This window comes from Crinia signifera, chromosome 7 (assembly GCF_055691185.1).
Source record: "Crinia signifera chromosome 7, ASM5569118v1, whole genome shotgun sequence".
NCBI classification, from domain to species: Eukaryota; Metazoa; Chordata; class Amphibia; order Anura; family Myobatrachidae; genus Crinia; species Crinia signifera.
In genome coordinates, this window is record NC_139223.1 from 157,171,101 (window position 1) to 157,190,655 (window position 19,555).

The following is a 19,555-nucleotide window of genomic DNA, read 5'->3' on the forward strand; positions in this document are numbered from 1 at the left end:
AGTCCAGACTGGCAGTCCCAGAGGGAGGAAACTCGTCCCAGTGGGACTGCTTGTAGGGTTTGTCCAGTAGGAAGTCTCAGCCAGTCACAGTAAAACCAAGGTAGCTACGAACTGCTTTGGCTCACTACTTAATGGGTAGCTACAGTCCAGTAGCCCATAGGTAAAATCCACCACTAGCTGCCAGCCATTTGCTGTAAAGAAGCAGGGAAGATGGTTTAGTGGATGAGTAATGATTTTTTATTATTATTATTATTATTATTATTATTATTAGACTTTATTCCAGTGAATGGGTGGGTAGCAGTCTCAATGCATTGCTTTGCTCAGGGCCTCCAATGCTATAGAGGGCAGCCTTGCTACATGCAGTCTTCTTCTTACAACCAATCTCTCCCAATGGTTGCACTGAAATTAACCCTGCGCTGCCTGACCATTTGGAGCATAATTTGAGGTTTGGTTGTTCATACGCTAAACCTACGCATGATGTGAGTAGCAGAGTTGGGCCACTTCAGCATGCACCAGTCCGGAGATTTCCCAGAATATTCCTATTATGTCTCCCGCGGGCTTCTACTGAGCAATGTACAGCAGCCTCCATATCTTTTCAGGTTCACCATATATTCCAATTACATACAATTCTAAAAAGGCATTACTAAAAATAGCATCGCCTTCTGAAATGTATTTCTAAAGATCTGTTACAGAATGCCCTCTATGGAGTGTTTGACAAATGGGCCAGTGCATTGGGATTTAATGTATATTACTGTATGTCATAAGATTTAGTTATCAAAATAATCTTGCACATAATTTAATACTTCTTCAGCATTAAGATATTCTGAGATCAAATCATTTACCTACAGTAGTTGCACACACACACGCACATATTTATATATATATATTAGATGGTAGAAGTTGGCAATAACGGAAGTCTTACCTAGTTATTTTGGGGATTTTGGTAATACATTATATAGGGTGGGGTGGAGGGTAATGATGCTTACCTACGAATACGTTCAGCATGGCACATAGTGCACACATGCTTTAATGTTCTGGTCATTTGCTATTGAGACACATAATTCTGGTGCTGCCAACTTGCCAAAAGCAGTGCAGAGGCCACGCCCACAGCAACCCAATGACCGATTGTTATAAGAATAGCTTAGAACCTGTCTGGGAAAATGACTTGCACAACGTTAAAAAATGCATCACAATCAGCTCAGTGGTTTCCAAGTTTATCGCAGACAAACAAAGAGACTTTCTCATTCATAAGACGTGTATATATTTATTTCTTAAAATTGGTCTAAAAATCAGTATTTAACAGATGACTCACTTTGGGGTTTATTTACTAAAATGTTCTATTGAAGATGGGACATTGCCCATAGTAACCAATCAGAATCTACTTTTTATTTATGTAGCACCTTCTAATAGAATCTGATTGGTTGCCCATCGCAACATCCCATCTTCACTAGAACCCTCATCTTAGTAAATAAACGCCTTTGTGAATATGACCTGGTTATTTTCTGACAAAGATTTAACTTTCTTTTAAAATAACATATTATAGCATGTAAGTATAGGAGCTTTTTTCCAGATCTTTGATATTGGGCTCATTTTTGGGTGGTTTCATATGACCCCTCATAATTTGGTACATAGAAAATGTTATGATCTTCCCGCCAAAGGTGCACATGCAAAATGGATCAAACATCTTTAGAATTTTTTCCCCCAGAAAACCTAGTTTTAAAGAGACTTTTTATTGGATGCACCCCATTTGGCAGGGGCCTATAGACTAGGATGGCTGCTACATCCTTAAGGTCACACACAATGGCTGGGGTGGAAGGTGACTCCCTTGGGTCTCCTGTTTGTTGCATCTTGTCTAAGTAATAGGAGCTGTCATATTATATGCTACTATGTGTATCAACCTAGGTAGGAACCTTGATCAAATTTAAATCTCCCTTTGTTGCCCTCTCTGTCTTCTGTAGTTGTAGAATTTGTGGTGGAACTATTGTATTTTCCAGATGATTGTTTTCATTAATAGTACTGGCCTTGCCTCCATAACATACACTGATCTCATATCTATCTATCTATCTATCTATATGTATCTATACTTAACAACACTTGAAAAAGCAAAATGGTAACCAAATAAGCTCCACCCATAATTTGACAATGCCAGAGCCCTGATTTCCATGGCAAAGGTTATTCAAAACTAAACACTCAATTTAATAGGTCAAACATCCTTTGGGTTCAGAAAATATGGTTATTCCTGCTTAAACTGGGACTATTGGGAGGTATGCTAATCAACTGTGTGTATGTATATCTGTATATATGTATATAGCTATCGAACAGAATCAGTTCACGTACATGCTCATGTTCTCACCAGTCATGGGCGCGGATGGGTGCCCGGCTCCTTCTTCATGGCTGACACTTGTGCAACCTTTTTTCGAACTTCTCTATCCATTCATACATACCTCTTTGTGAACAGTATGAAGAAAGTGTTTTGTCACAAAGTCTTTGACAAATATTGGCACCAGACACACTCTCAGACCACAAATATCATATCACGCTGCTCTTCTTCGGGCTTAGCTAGTATATATAAATATATGTATATAGTAACACACACACGCCTAGGCGCTGTGCTGCTCGGTGGGCATGTCGTCCCTGCATGTAATGTCTTAATGTAATGTATGTAATGCCTCCCCCCCTCCTTATCCCTGCTGATGCTGCACTGTAATTCCACAAAAAATTCCTAGTGTGCGCAAGCACACATGGCCAATAAAGTTGATTGATTGATTGATTATGCTAGTAATTGTTCGTATGAGGTGCAGTGGGAAAATAAAGGCACCGTGTATAAAAATGTACTGCTTCAAGTGACTGCTAGTGACATTGAGATGCAGTGCCAGGTATTAAATACAGACACCATATTCTAGTGTTATGATTTGTATTACTAATATAAAATGAAAGCCTCACACAAATATCCCTAGATCCCATACCAGAAAGTGTTTCCTGTCTGTATCTTTTCTCTATTGTCATGGTTTAAAAGATTAGAGCTGACCTTTCTATAAGGTCATCCTCTCTCCCCTTATGGTATTTTAGTTAGCATTGAATAAGACAAGGGCTGTACCATGGAAATAGAACTGTAGAGCAAGTGACATACAATATGAAATGCTGCTACAGCCTGTATCGCTCTGACAGTGTATAATGGAAGCACACCAAGGTACTTGTATAAACAACAAAAAAATTGCACAGAAAATTTACAGTATCTCTTGCACAAAGGGACATTTACATATTTGTACTCTTGACATGGAAAACATGGAACATCTTAATTTTTTTTTAGGTTTAGGTTTTTTAGGAGGGCCCAATGGCGTAGCTAGAAGTTTTGCACCACCCCGTCTTTTACCTAAAGGCTCATTGCAGAGGGTTTCATACTCATTGACAGGAGTTACTGCAATTTTAGGGTAGGGAAATCCATCTTTCCAGTAGGACCTCAAGAATCTGTTTCCTTCAAGGCGCTGGACATTTTTGGATGGACATTCCATATGGATGGCCAAAGCCAGTGGAATGCACCCCCATAGCGCCAGCTCCCCCAAGCCACCGCTTTGGCTGCAGTGCCATTGTTACACCACTGGGAGGGACCCAAACACAGGCCTATTTCCGCATGGATCGCTAATCAGTAGACCGCATAGAGAAAGCCATATCCCTGACAGAGAAGACACATCTCTTTCAATATTGTGAATGCATTGTAAACAGCGATGTATTAGTACTCGCAGATCCATTTACAAAACTGAACAATCAAAAAGTTATTTCAGCCTGTGCCAGTCTATGGTTTCCACTAATCTGCTCAAGAACCAGGAGGAAAGTGGTCATCGCTGACAGTAGAGACCCACCGAAAAATGCCTGGACATGCAAGCGTTTTCACGCCATGTTTCCACCCCATGCCTCAGGCTGCATTACCATATTACAACATTACAGTAGCTATAGCAATGCTAACTACGGGCGGAATGCTGTATCACCCACCGCCCCCCTCCACCAGCTACTGCATTCTTACTAATCGCATATGCACTAGTACTGCAACGGACAGCTCTTGCAATAAGAGCTGTCCGTTGTGTGGACATGAGATTGTTGACATAATGTCGACTTTTAACATGTCGACATCTTCATAATGTCCGATGACATGTTGACCAAGCCATGAATTCTGGCACTCTGATTTTCAGGTATCTCTATCCCTAAATCCTATATGTAACCTCACATCTAGCCCTTACATTTAATGTAACCCTTACCTTAATACTAATGTTGAAATTTTAGGAATGCCAACCTTTCACGTGTACTGTAGGCATTTTACCCATATTGAATATTTCTGTCAACATTTAAGATGTCAACATTATAACCATGTTAACTACGGACATTTTGGTGTCAATACTTTGGTTGTTGACATTACCGGTTACTGTTTCACATACCAGTTTGGCATATTTATTTATAAACAGTTTCTTATATAGCGCAGCAGATTTCGGTGCGCTTTACAATTGTAAACAGAGATTAAAAAAACTGGGTAAGAACAGACAGACTTGGAGGTAGGAGGGCCCTGCTGAAAGCTTACAATCTATAGGGATATAGGGGGGAAACACAAGGACAGGCACCAGTAATAGCATAGCAGTCCCACCAAGTTACAAGTCCAGAAGGGAAGCTATATAATATGCGTGTGGAACTTAAATATGACAGGCTTGCCTGAAGAGGTGAGTTTCCAGGGAACACTTGAACGTTTGGAGGCTAGTGGAGAGTCTTATTGTGCGTGGAAAGGGATTCCATAGGATGGGAGCAGCCCGATGAAAGTCCTGTAATAGCGAATGGGAGCTAGTGATCCGTGCAGAAGAGAGACGCAAATCTTGTGCAGAGCGGAGTGGTCGAGATGGGAGATATTTTGTGATAAGTAAAGAGATATATGCTGGTGCAGTGTGGTTAATAGCTTTATATGGAAGTATATTAGTCCAGTATTTTAATTAAGCACTAAGTAAATATAATAGGGTGCAAGAAGCTGTAAGTTGTCGTAGTTTCTCCCAGAATGGGCATATTTTTTAAAACAGCAATTATTTACCACCTTGGTATTGCCTTGTAAATGATTGCTGCTTTAAAAATATGGTCAATATGGACAATCTCCAGAACCTCCAGATTCGTGCACCCTATTACATTTACTCCCATGTGTCTAGTTATATAGAAGTGAAGTTAACATTTCCACAATAAGATGCACAAACACACACACACACATGTAGGTATATATATATTTATATATTATACAGCTTGTGGAAGAAGCAGCACTCGGAGACGTGGTAACTATTAAATACTTTTATCCATAAACAAATGGTGAAAGTAAAACCGACGTTTTCAGGTATAATATCCTCTTTTTCTAGGAGCAGAACATAGTACTCCAATATTATAGAATTCCATTATAAGAAAAATGTCATATGTCTTTATAAAATTGACCAGAGGTTAATACAAATAAAATGCTAACTCCTAAGCTATCCATAAATCAAATGCAGAAATTGAAGATATATATATATACGAATCAAGCAAACAACATTAGCAGAACAAAGAAAAAAAATATATAATGTTTAATTCAAAAGGATGGGCAGTGATTGATGATACAATCTGCCCAGAGGATCTGAGCCTCCTACAGAAAACAGATAGCAAGCAATAACTGTAATAGAAGCATGTAATGCCTGCTGTTCTGTCTTCATACAATACTTGTACCATATAACAAATGGTGCTGAACCTAAACCACTAACCAGCCGAAGAGAAATGCCATAGAGTCCACAGTGACTAGCCCCATTGAGGATTGCATCTACAACCAGCTTATATGAATGTCAAGAACAGCACATCTGTCACACCGCTGTGTATATTGGGCCTTCTTCGTTGTCCTCATTGAGGAATTTACAGTAGTCTTACTGCAGATGCTCCTAACAGACAAAATAATTATATTATTAACCAGTTAGAAATAACCATCAGTTTTGTATTTTATGTAGTCTTACTTTAGGGTGTTGTTAAATATATTTAAAATGCAAATGCCATTAAATATGAATGTTACATACATTAGGTGAAACCAGAACATGCCAAACCCGCTGCACTTATACAACTTTGACATCGCAAAAAAATAACCCGAATCCGACCCGGGTTGTTGCCTGGTCGACCTGGGTCAACATTTGGTGTGAAAGGGACATCTAAAAATACCCGGGTCTAGCAACCCGGCATTCTGGCCCATGTTAAAAGAAGGGATAATCCTGGTTGGACCTTGGTTGCTGTGCGCATCTTTTCAGTGCAGGGAGAGTGGGAGTGCAGGGAGGGAGCCGTGGGCTGGGCACACCTCGAAATCAAGGTTTGCGCAGCACCAGGCTATGCCCCTCTACATGGGGCCATGCCTATCTGGCATGTAGCAATGCCCCTTCTCGGCGCCGCAGGTCCACATTTTAAAAATACAAGAGTTGGGAGGTGTGTTTTCAGTATGTGTGTAAGGAAAGAGTCTGCCAGATCACGTGCTCCAACAAAACTGTGGTTCCCAAACTGTGTGCTATGGCACCCTGGAGTTCCTCAGATTGAAGGTCCAAGGCAAAACCAGTGATTTCGACTCCTAGTCATACAATATTTGGACACGAAAATAATCCTATCCCTCACCATACTTACAGACTTCTGAAGTTGCCTCTAAGGGAGAAGCCCGGAGAGGAGATGCAATGCTGCACATCGGGGGGCTGGGGAACAGGCTGACGTCACAAAGCCCCCCGCCCCCCTCCAGCCACCCAGGACCCTCCTGGGTGGCAGGATCGCATGGAATACATTTATTCAGCTCTGCTGCCAGTAGGGGGCCCAACATGGAGGTTATACGAGCAGCACGTATGATCTCCAGGTCTGATTCGATGCCGAACCGTGCATTGGATTGGATGTTAGACACATCCAATTTGAGCCCGATCTCAGCCTGCTCCGTTGGATGGGGCCTTTAGTGCACCCTGAGGACCATGGTTGGGAACATAGTAGATTATTGACCCTATGGCAGTGATTCACAAACTCATTCCTCAAAGTACCCTAAAAGTCCAGGTTTAAAGGATATCTATGTATAAGCACAGGTGACTAATTTAGTATATCAGTCAATTTGATTATAACATCAGTGCTGGGGCGAGTTTTGGATACCATTTAAACCTGAGCTGTTAGGACACCTTGAGGAACCGACCCTACAGTATGTTAAAAGAATATGCTGAAGTATGAGAATCTGCTCTCATAGAGAATCATTTGAATATGATGACATTGGAATCACAGTAATACTATGTCACACACGTTTTCTAATCATTTACTTATTATGTTAATACATTATGTGGTCATTGGGTTGACAGTGTCTAGGTCGACAGCCAAAAGGTTGACATGCATTAAATTGACAGTCAAAAGTGTCGACATAAGCAACATTTTGACATGACAGGGGTCGACATGGAAAAAGGTTGACATGAGGTTATTTTAAAACCAAAATTTCCATACTTTACCATCACCAGTGGGCATAGAGGGAGAATATAATAGTGTGCCAAGCGCAGGTAGGCACCGTGCCCGAAGCATGTAGAGTGGGGTGAGACAAGCAAGGGGACATGGTGCACTTCTGCGGCATCCATGTCGACCTATCTCCAAACTTTTCCATGTCGACCTTTTGCTTGTGTCAACCTTTTGATCATGTCAATCTAATGCATGTCAATCTTTTCATGTGTTGACCTTTTGACTGTCGACCAATTGTGATTGACATTTTGACTGTCGACTTAGACACTGTCGACTTAGTGACCCATAGCCGTTAATACTGTATGTGCAGTCTCTTGTGAGACAATATCATACGTGTCATTTTTCATGAGATAATGCAATGTACATCACTGATGAAACTATTACCATCACAACATTGATACAATAGCGATGGTTAATAGAACCCAGCTAACAGAACATTTGAATTCTGAGAGGTGCTTTAATTGAGCAATTCGAATCTATCAATGTGATTGGTGGGCCCACCTATAATTACTATGACAACCCTCCTGTACAGGTTAGCACTTTTGTCCAAGCATTTCCCCTGTGAAACAGCAGGGCACGTCTGATGTGATGGCTACAGTATGTGGTCTTTATTCTTCATTTTGCACAGGTTGGATTTCAGATAGGCAGATAGCAAAGACATTACTATATTTTTATGTTTATTAGAGGCACAATGCTCTGTTCCTGGACTTCTCTCTTAATGTATGATTATCATCACCTGTGTTGAACAGGTTTATGGATTAGAAAGGTGCTTCAACACAGGTGATGGCAATCATACATGAAGAGAGAAGTCCAGAAACAGAGCGGTGTGTCCCTCTTGGAACAGGTCATGTTGGGAGGTCTGGTCATTACTAACTGTCACATTTTCATACATGCGCCATTCATTCCTACTATAGAGCCACAAGTGACCTGTCGAACATGCACTGTTGGTATTTTTTGAGGACAGGTTTGGCCACCCCTGGCCTAATATAATAATTTGCAATGATGTTTATTTTTCTGCAGCCATTTTTTAACAGCTGCTCTGCAGCACAAAAGGTAAATGGCATTGAAGCAACATTATTTCACAAACTAACAGTAACCATGGCAACAGTAAAAATTGAATTGTACTGTATCGAGTACTGAAAACCAGGTGAAATGGAGTCTTGAAGTCAGCCAGCCACAGAACCTGTGTAATTAATATGCGTCCAGAATTAAAGGGATGAGGTGGTAACCCTACTCCTATGCCTGGCCTCTACAAGCATGTGGCTCTGTGGGATGGTGGCCAAATTCTGACATTTGTTCCCCCCAAACCAGTATCTTGCCTTGGGCCCCTTGAGATCTAAATCCACCATTGATTGTAAAGCTTTTAGATGGATTAAAGTTTTAATGCCCAACACTGCAACAGAATATGATTATTTGTCTTCTAGTGTCAATAAGTCCTATTTTGGGATCACTGTCTAAACAGTTAGATATTTAATATTTGCATTATGACACATGATCTATTTCCCCTTTGCACTTTCTTCTCTATGATACATACACAGACATGCAAACGCCCGCTACAAAAGGGGGTAAACAATACATTACTTATTCCAAATTAAGCGTTCATGCCTACTCCACTCGAAAATAGAGTCTTCCTTTCGTCCCCCCTAGGAAGGTGCCCAAGTCTCTTGCATGTGCTCTGCAGGGCCACCGCACCCCCTTCCCAGCCAAGACAGATGCTGGAATATATGGCTGTCTGGGCAGGGGCGGGACAAAAAAGACGCATATCACGTAATTTCACATCATTTTGGCCCTGCCTCCTCCCAGGAAAGCCAGTGTTTTGTGGAAAAGGGGCATGGCTTAATCATGTCATCCTCTTTCTTGCCTCCGCCCCTGCCATTTGGGTCTCCGCTCTGGCATTTAGTCAAAATGGCCAATCCTTTATATCCTTAACAGTAATCCCTTAGCCTTGAACAGAATATATAAAACATGATACAAAAAAAAGTACTGTAAGTAAAATGATTAAATATCAATGATGAAAATCAATAGTAGGAATAAGTAATGGCTGTAGTTCTGACGGCAAGCATAAAATATGAGCCAAGAACTACATCTGCCCTAGAACCATTATGATGCACTGTTCACAGATGTATGTTACAGTCAAAATTAAAAGCTGAATCAAAGACCTCAATGCTTTTACTGGAGAAGTGTAATTAAAGACAGCAGTTTATTGTACAGAAATCTAGATTAAGCAGACAGCTACAGTAAGTGAAATATAAACGATATGTAACAAATACTGTAATATAAATAATAACGTCACACTTCGTGACTTTTCCCTGCTCGTGTACTGCCACACTAGTGACGTTTCCCAGAGGCCTTTTCAGCAGGAAGCATCGGGGGACAAGTTCAGGACAATACAATTCCCAAATGACTCATTAGTGGCCAATCAATGCCTGCTCTTACTTATGTTGCAGCTTCATCGATATCGATTTAGAGAATGTGGGTCAGATGTTTTTCAAGAAGATTAAATCAGCACCTTATTAGATTCTAAATTTGCAGATGACAAGATCTTAATTTACTTATTATTTTTTTCAGAATACGCACAGACTGTGCTCGCCCTTGTATACGTACTCAGAGCCCGACCAATTCTCATTTTACTAACTGACCTGTTTATTTATTTGACATTTTTTATGAGCAAAATCAGTGTTCATAGATAGATAGATAGATAGATAGATAGATAGATAGACAAATATATATATATATATATATATACATACAAAATACCAACTGCGCAAACCGTCTGAAATATTTATAGCTCCGTCCAGAATTATATAGATGTTGGTGCCGCTCAACTTCATGGGAGACTTGCTCTAGCCTCCAACGGTACAGGCATGCAAAAGAAAGAAGAAGGAGCGCACCATGTGAATATAAATGTCAGTTTTTACTGAGTAAAAAATAAGCAGCTCACATACATGTTAGAAACTTGAAATCAGCATATCACCAAAACAGGCTTTTAGATCGAATCAGCGGTTCTCACGGCTCAGCAACGATAGGTGTTATCAGGGAGCGTCTTAGGCGAGACCATTCAGCGGTACAGCGACCGCGGCTGCAGGATCAACAGGAGCACCAGACGGAGATGTGTATAGAAATCAACAAGGTCGGGAAGACACGCCCCAACGCGTTTCGTCACGGATGACTTCGTCATATATATATATATATATATATATAGTTAGAAAGATATAGCAATAGATACATAGATAGATATAGCCATAGATATGGTGATAAATGATAGATAGATATATAGATAGATAAGTAGATGTAGCCATAGATAGATAGAAGAATAGATGGATATATCATTAGATAGATAATGCGATAGATAGATGATAGCTATAGCGATAGATAGATAACAAGATAGATTTAGCACTAGATAGATATAGATATACTGATAGATATAGATAGATAGATAGATAGATAGATAGATAGATAGATAGATAGATATAATGATAAATACATAGATATAACAATAGATAAATACGATAGCGATAGGTAAAAAGATAGATTTAGCACTAAATAGATATAGATATACAGATAGATATAGATATACCAATAGATAGATAGATAGATAGATAGATAGATAGATAGATAGAATGATAAATACATAGATATAACAATAGATAAATACGATAGCGATAGGTAAAAAGATAGATTTAGCACTAAATAGATATAGATATACAGATAGATATAGATATACCAATAGATCGATAGATAGATATAATTATAAATACATTTGATATAACAATAGATAAATACGATAACGATAGATAAAAAGATAGATTTAGCACTAAATAGATATAGATATACAGATAGGGGTTGGGATCATTTGGTCTACAGCATTATGGTTGACAGTCATTAGGTCAACACCATTAGATTGACATGGGAAAAGGTCGACATGGGTCTAGGTCAACATGGTTCTAGGTTGAAAGGTCATTAGTTCGACAGGTCATTAGTTCGACATTGTCTAGGTCTATCCTATGTGAAATAGATCTGTCTTAGTAAGTTTCCCACGTAGATAAATCGATAGATATAGCTATAGACAGAGATAGATTGATAGATAGATAATATTTTCCATACATAAATCAGGTTTCTGACACAGACCTATGTACAAAGACTGTTGGACACATAACTGCTGCCTTCTGTAGATAATATGAAATTCCTTCTATCCCTTCACTTTAAATGTGGTGATAATGATACCAGTTCACAATTGTGATGTGTGATTGTGCTAACATCAATCCGACCATTAGATGGAGCCATTGAGAAAGGTTTTATTATTCCTGGGAAAACGTTCCTTGCTCGTGGTAAATATAGTTGCAGAGGCTTCTTACTCAGCAGTATGCATTGAGATGTGAAAACTGACATGACATCTGAAATGTCCATTCATCAACAATGTTACAGCCAAAAAAAAAACAGTACCCGGGATAAATGGAGATAGAAAAATATACGCAGCGAGCTCCAGTTCTCCTTCTCTTTACCTGTCCTAATTGGATGTTTTCTGAAGCCCTCAGCTGTTAGTTTGGCTGCAGAGAACGGTGGTGCTTTATCCGGCTATACACAGGATATGTTTTTTATTTTAACCAACAGTCAATTATTTTGTGATACAGACTTCAAAGTGGTAAACCATTAGTATCATTCAATATACAAAGAAAAAATGTGTTTACTGTCCTCTTCATGGCACATTGGCTATGGCTAGCTGGGGCCCTAGTATCTCAGCCCTTTAAACGGTGAGGTAGATGTATGATGCAGTGATAAGGGAGGAGAAGTGAGCCAGAGGAGATGTGACCCATGTCAGCCAATCAGCACTGAAGTAACATCTATAATTTGCATAGTATAAAATTATTCAGAGCAGCTGATTGGTTGCCATGGGCCACTTCTCCTCTGGCTCACTTCTCCTCCCTTATCACTGCTTCATACAGTACATCTACCTCAAGGTTTGGTAAATTAGGTCATCAACTATAGAGTAGGTCGACAGCGACCATTTTGTCATTCATAATATTGACGTAGTCACAATGCTGCCAATCTGTTTCTGTAGTTTCCATAACCCTAAACATACCATTTTTATTTTGTCGGTGTTAACAGTTTCCATGTGTCAACATGTACAATGCCAATGATGTTACCATTTCATCATTCTGGTGTTGATATTATGAATGTTGACAAGGTGAACATCGATCAAATGACTGCATAGTTCATGCATGCTAGTTACAGTGACATCGCATTTCAAAACTTGTCATTGCGCACCTCAGAATTCACCATGGTGCACATAGCCTCATATTGCTTGATTGGCTGTTGATTATCTTCATTTCTCGATTTGCACTTTGTAAATTGAAGACTTGGATTTACTTTTTTTTTTTCATTTTTAGGGGAGGGCATTCAATATGGGATTCCGACTGTCCCGAATCCTAGGCCATTTTCATTTCTCTCGACTGCAACTAAAAAAAGTCGGAATCCAATGTTCCGAGTGTGGGAAAGTGTGAGGATTGGTGAAAACAGAAACAGATTGGCAAAAATGCCAGAGAATTCAACAATCCGCAGCCCTTTCTGACAAAACAGATCCGACTTCTTTTAAAGTTGGATCTGTTTTGTTAGAAACTGCCTTCATTGCTGTAGGAAACGGTAGCCTTGAATAGGCGACGGCCTCTATTTCAGCTGGCGGAAATAGCATCCAGAATTGAATACCCCCATAGTCTATACTAGGAAACAAGGGGAGAATGGCTAGGAGCAGGAAGGGGGGGGGTTGAATTAAATGAATTCATAAAAAAAAAAAATTACAATAAAATGAAAAACTTTTAAAATGCACAATTCTCAGAACAATGTTTGGCTCTTTTTTGTCACTGTAGAGGGGGCAGAAAGTCCGGGAGGCTGAAACCTAGCCCTGCAGGGCCGGTGCAAGGTTTCTTGGCACCCTAGGCAAAACTTCTGCCAACCACCCCCCCCCCCCCCCCTCACATTTTCCCACTTAGGGGCAAGTAGATAGGAAAATGCAGAACGGAGAGATGCAGAAAGGTAGGGAGGGAATAGAGAGATGCAGTTTGGTAGGGAAAGGAAAGAGAGATTCAGTTTGGTAGGGAAAGGAAAGAGAGATTCAGTTTGGTAGGGAAAGGATAGAGAGATGCAGTGCAGTAGTGAGGGGATAGAGAGGATCAGGGCGGTAGTGAGGGGATAGAGAGGATCAGGGCGGTAGTGAGGGGATAGAAAGGGGCAGGCTGGTAGGTATGGGATAGAGAGGAGCAGGGCAGAACTGAGGGGATAGAGAGGAGCAGGATGGTACTAAGGGGATAGAGAGGAGCTGGGCGTTAGGGACGGGATAGAGAGAAGCAGGGCGGTATTGGGAGGATATAGAGAGATGGGGCGTAGGGATGGCATAGTGAGGAAATAAGATACCGGGTGGCAGGGCTTTGACAGAGACGCAGGGCTGCTGGGAGGGATTAAGGAGACGTGGACGGTAGGGAGTAGAGACAATGGCCCTTATTCAGATCTGGGCGCAGTACAAATTTGTTCTCAAAATGGGCAAAACCATGTGCACTGCAGGTGGGGCAGATGTAACATGTGCAGAGAGAGTTAGATTTGGGTGGGGTGTGTTGAAACTGAAATCTAAATTGCAGTGTAAAAATTATGCAGCCAGTATTTATACTGCACAGAAACAAAACAAAATAACTCACACAAATCTAACTCTCTCTGCACATGTTACATGTGCACATGGTGTTGCCCATTTTGAGAACAAATGTATACTGCGATCAGATCTGAATAAGGGCCAATCACCACACGTATCACAGCCATTTCAATTAATGCAGTAACAGTGAAATAAAGGCACATTTAGTAAATAACAGCAGCTGGATAATAAGTCACACTTGACACCCTGCTACTGTCTAAACAGCAATTCGCAAAAATGACATCCAGGAAATTTTAAATAACCCTCCAATAAGATATCTGCTGACAGGCAGGTACAGCTGCACCAATGTAATGTCCAGCCCCTGCAGGTGGCTGTGCTTGGGCACCACAGACATCCTCACCTGCTGGTCACACTGCAAATATGATATACATACAGTACATAAATAAATACATCCATCCACACTCTGCCTCCCTCATACATACACTGCCTCATCCACACTCTCCCTCACTCATACATACACTACCTCCATACATACACACACACACACATATTTACAGTACATACATCAATACATGTACTGCCCACATACTTTTAAAGCCACTCTTATTAGCAATTTCATAACCCCACCCCCAACAGCACATCGTGATACCTACAACTTAGGTAGCCTTACCGCTGGCAGTACTGCTGACACCTTCTCCGATGCCATCTGCCAGGTTGCCGCTGCTTCTGCTGGTGGGAAAGTGGCAGCGCTGCTTCCTGATTCTGATGGTAGCAGGGAAGCGCTGCTGCTGCTGCTGCCGGCAGCTCCATAGCGCCGACAGCGCTACCGCTGTGAGGGCCGAGGCGGATGCTGGATGACTGCAGCGGCGCTTCCTGATTCTGCTGCTAGCAGTGAAGCGCTGCTGCTGCCGGCAGCTTCATAGCACCGTCAGCGCTACTGCTGGTGAGGGCTGTGCGGATGCTGGATGGTTGCAGCGGCGCTTCCTGATTCTGCTGCTAGCAGTGAAGCGCTGCTGCTGCCGGAGGCTCCATAGCGCCGTCAGCGCTACCGCTGGTGAGGGCCGGGCAGATGCTGGATGACTGCTGGGGCGCTTGTCCCCAATCCCCCACCCCTGGAAACCACAAGGGACCTGCTGCCACAAGTAAATCATTATAGTATAGCATTTAAATGTTGGGCTGAAAAAGGGCGCCCTCCAGCGGCCAGCGCCCTAGGCAGCTGCCTAGGGCTGCCTAGTGATAGCACCGGCCCTGTAGCCCTGATGTAGGGAGCTTTGAATCTGTTCCAACAGCTTACGATATTCACTCTACCCGAGCAGGAAGTCCCTCTACAGCCATTGTTTAGAACTTCTGCTGCTCCACTATACGCAATCATTCCAGGAATTATTAAAGGCTATTTGGCAACCTTATTAGGCACATACTGTAAATTACTGTAGCTTTGGATTTGGGAGATGGATAGGTTTGGATCTGGAGTGTTTTGGATGTTTTTTTATTTACCATTTCGGGAAATTCAACCCAACTTCTGCATGCTATAAAATCACCAATATAATGCTACAGTATTAACTGTATTGCCAATATTCTAAAGGTACTTTGACATATCAAAAATATCCACAATATGACTTGATCCATAGGGTTATTCTGCGGAAACGGACACTAATTCAAAAATTTAGCGTCCGTTTCTCCAAAAGCAGATTTGGCTTTTCAAAGAGCCGGATCTGCAGACGTGAATCCCAGCTGTTTCCGGGGGAAAAAAACGGCTGTAATTAAATACTGTACTTAAATCCTGTTATTTGCTAAAATTAGAAAGAACAAGAAACAATGAATACCCCACATAATTTAGAAATATGATTCAGGTTTTCATACATTTCTACTCACTTTTGTTAAAACATGTATAGAGTCTCCTAATAAAGCACTGCTTGTTATTTCAGACATGCAATAAATGTCATTGTGTATCCATTTCACCATTTCAGTTGCCTAGGAGAATGCAAACCAAAGCGGCAATGCCTTTCCTCTCCGTCCCCATTCAAAATACTGGAACTCCGCCTCCTAAAGAGTTTTTAAACATGTCCATTATACAGACTTTGGTACATGCCACTCTTCATTCGTAATCCTACATGATCTTTTTAAAACATTTTACATTTTCTTGACTAATATTTATTTTCTTCTATTTAACATACTGTATGTGTAGTTGGAGGTTTGTGGTAGTCCCGTAGTCTAGTAACCAAAATGTTATTTTAAACCTTTTTATGATTCATTTCTGTATGTTTTTCCTTTTGCCAGTATGCAGGTAAATGGGAATATAATTTTGAGGTAAGAGATTATGTAACATTTATAAATGTTCCAAACAAATACATAAGCAGCCTATTCAGATGTTTCCGTAGTTTGTAGATAATCAGAATTTTATTGGATTTTTTTCTGTTTGGCTTATTATTGAATCTGAATTAAAACTTAGTTCCAATCTTATTATGAATTACACCATTATTTAATGATGAACCAAAAATGTTTTGTGTACAAATCTTGCAATTACTCAAAATAACCGTTCCCTATAATATGAACAATCTTGTATTGTAAATATTAGATTGCAAATAAATTGTTGAGTTAAAGTTGAATTTATTATGAAAGCTTCGTAGTGTAGAGATGCTCTAAACAGTAGATAGTATATAAATGTACTAAATAATGCTTATGCAAAATTCACTAAAAATGTTCCTACATGTGCCGCAGTTATGTCATTGAAACTTAAATAGGATGTCCAGTGGTCCAATTTTGTTGTACCACCACATTTTTCTTTCTTCCTCGTTTTGGCCTTATCTCCACTATGTCCTATAAGTCCTCAACACATTAACATGTTCTCCAACTAGAAATGACCATGGATCCTTATAATAGTGTTAGTAATACACAGAGGCATCAGCGGGTCTGGTGAAATCCATGCCCACTCTACATACTTCCTTGTGCACCCAACGGCTAAACTTCCTAAAAGGGGGCATAATCTAGAGCAGTGGTTCTCAACTTCAGTCCTCCGGATCATAGGTGCCAATTTATGTTTTTTGCTGGTGGGTGCTCAAGCCAAAAATAAAGGGGAGTGGCTTCAAGGGGAAGGGGTGTGGCCACAAAATAATACCAATACGCAGCACAGTTGTCTCCAATATTCAACAGAGTTCCCCTTTTTACACATAATTTGTGGATGTGCAGCTGTTTCCCTATGATAACGTACCCCCATGCACAGGAATGCCGGGAAGATGCTTCTGTCAGCTCAGTTAATGGCGCTTGGCAGCATATATTATGCGGCAGCCGCCAGGTCACTAAAGAGCGGACAGAATATACTCTTCCCGGCATACTGTTTGCCAGTCGGCAGGGCCGGCGATGCGGGTGCTGCAGCTGCAAATTAGCAAGTTAATATGGCGGCCCAGCAGTGCGACTCGGGCCCGTGGGTGCTCATCAATTTCCATGGGTGCTCGGGCCCTTGAGCACCCACAGAATCGGCACCTATGCTCTGGATCCGCACACAGTGCACGTTTTCCAAGTCACCAGCAGCTGCCCTCTGTATCACCAACTGTCACATTTAAAAAATGCACAGGTGACCTGGAAAATATGAATTGTGTGGGGGTCCTGAGGACCAGGGTTGAGAACCACTGATCTAGAGAGAAATGCTAGATGCCAAGCTGCCCTGGGAGGCTAGTGGCTGCATTGTCGGCTTCTCTATGTCAAGAGCAGGGTGGTGCAGGAGTATGTCACACTTCTGCCCCTGATTCCTGTTACCGCAGAAGAGCTGGCATTTTGATTTTGGTGTCACTCACTCTTATGGTGTGGCACGCTCCCACTTTGTGACACCACTGGGAATACATAAAACTACTAGAATTAATACAATGATAAAACAAGGATTCCCTGTCACTATTGCCTTTCAGTCATTCTTGGACAAAGCTTTTTTGGATAAATATAGTAGTCCTTCACTCAAAAGCATAACCATTTCATAACATTGCATGCAGGACCTAGGTGGGCCATTTTCACTGCCACCTTCAGTTAACATGCAGGGAGCCTAGAACGACACTTTGTAGCTCAGAAAGCCTAATTTGGTGCCCTAGGTAAGATTTTTTTCTTGTGCTTAAACCCCCCCCCCCCCACTCCCCACATGAAAACCATTGCACAGAGAGAAGCTTTCTTAAAAAGGGTTGTGGCCACACATAAAGGGTGTGACCTGATGTTGCTATGCTCACCTTTCCCCCATCCCATGTTGTGCTGTGCTCTCCACCCCACACTGTCCCGTGCTCCCCATTATGCACTGTGCTCCCCATTCCATGTTGTGTTCTACTCCCTGTCCCACATGTTGCTACCAAACGCTCTGTACTGTAGGAAGGAAGAGTAGGAAGGAGGAATGAATAACCGTCCAGTGGAAAGCAGTGTTTGGGGCCCATTCTTATGGGTGTAGTCAGCCAGCAGACAGGGTATGGCCCCCATAGAGGCTTGGCTAACTATTAGACAGTGTATGGTCTGGGATCACTGATAAATATATATATATATATATATATATATATATATATATATATATATATATATATATAGTAAATGCATGCCATCAATACTCAGACTTATAGTACCGCAATATTAATAATAATTTCCCCAGTGAATCTGCAATGCCGCAGCTGTAAACATTAGATTCTGGAAAGATGAGTATAGAAAAAAATGGGGTACTGGGTGTATGGCAGGGGCCCCACTGGACACAGGGGCCCATATTTAACCATACACTCTGCACCCATTATAGATATGCCATTGTGCTTCACTATATGAGTAATTGAGCACTGATAAACCTGCACTGGTCTAGTCTATAAGGGAAATTATGGACCTGAATAATGTAGACTGCGACGAATGTTTTCAGACTGAAAGATAAATGTCCAGCAATTAATCCCCAGGTTCAGCTGAATAACTGAATGTTGCTATGTTACATTTGGCCACTATATATTGAAATCAAAATAAGTGTACTAAATCCTGCAATGAGGCTGCAAGGAGACTAATATTAATGCCCTTGTAATTTCAGAGTGCTCTGCGTTGAGCTTAATGTGCCAAGACTATAAACTATTGTAAACCTTGAAGTCTGTACCACTTACTGTATCCACAGCCTTTCTAAGACACTTAGCTAGCAGAATATATGATGTGTATTAGACATGACACATTAGAACATTTGGCTGTTGTAATCCAAAATAATCTTTCCCGATATCAAGGCTGACCTTTTGATGTTTAAAAAGTGTAAAAAAAAAAAAAAGCCTTTCTGATCTAACTTGTCCCATATGCTGGTGTCACATCACGGTCCCACGGGACAATCTGCATGTTCTTCCATACTTGCCAAAATTTTGAAAACAATTTCCAGGGATACAGTACTTCTGCTAGGCCAGCGTATGTCACTCCCCAACATGATGAGGACAGTTTAGACACAAA

At 41.1% G+C, this 19,555-nt stretch overlaps 1 protein-coding gene across 5 annotated transcripts in view; it reads left to right on the plus strand.

The window, feature by feature from the left end:
• The window catches only part of GALNT13 (polypeptide N-acetylgalactosaminyltransferase 13), a 291,999-nt gene that overhangs the window by 259,345 nt on the left and 13,099 nt on the right, over window positions 1–19,555 (plus strand). For 2 of the 5 annotated variants that reach the window (XM_083154067.1, XM_083154069.1), the window contains exon 11: window positions 16,409–16,438. The exons of the other annotated variants lie outside the window; for them this stretch is intronic. In XM_083154067.1, the coding sequence (XP_083010193.1) occupies window positions 16,409–16,438 (30 nt within the window). The remainder of the gene's footprint in view (window positions 1–16,408; window positions 16,439–19,555) is intronic. 5 annotated transcript variants of the gene reach the window in all.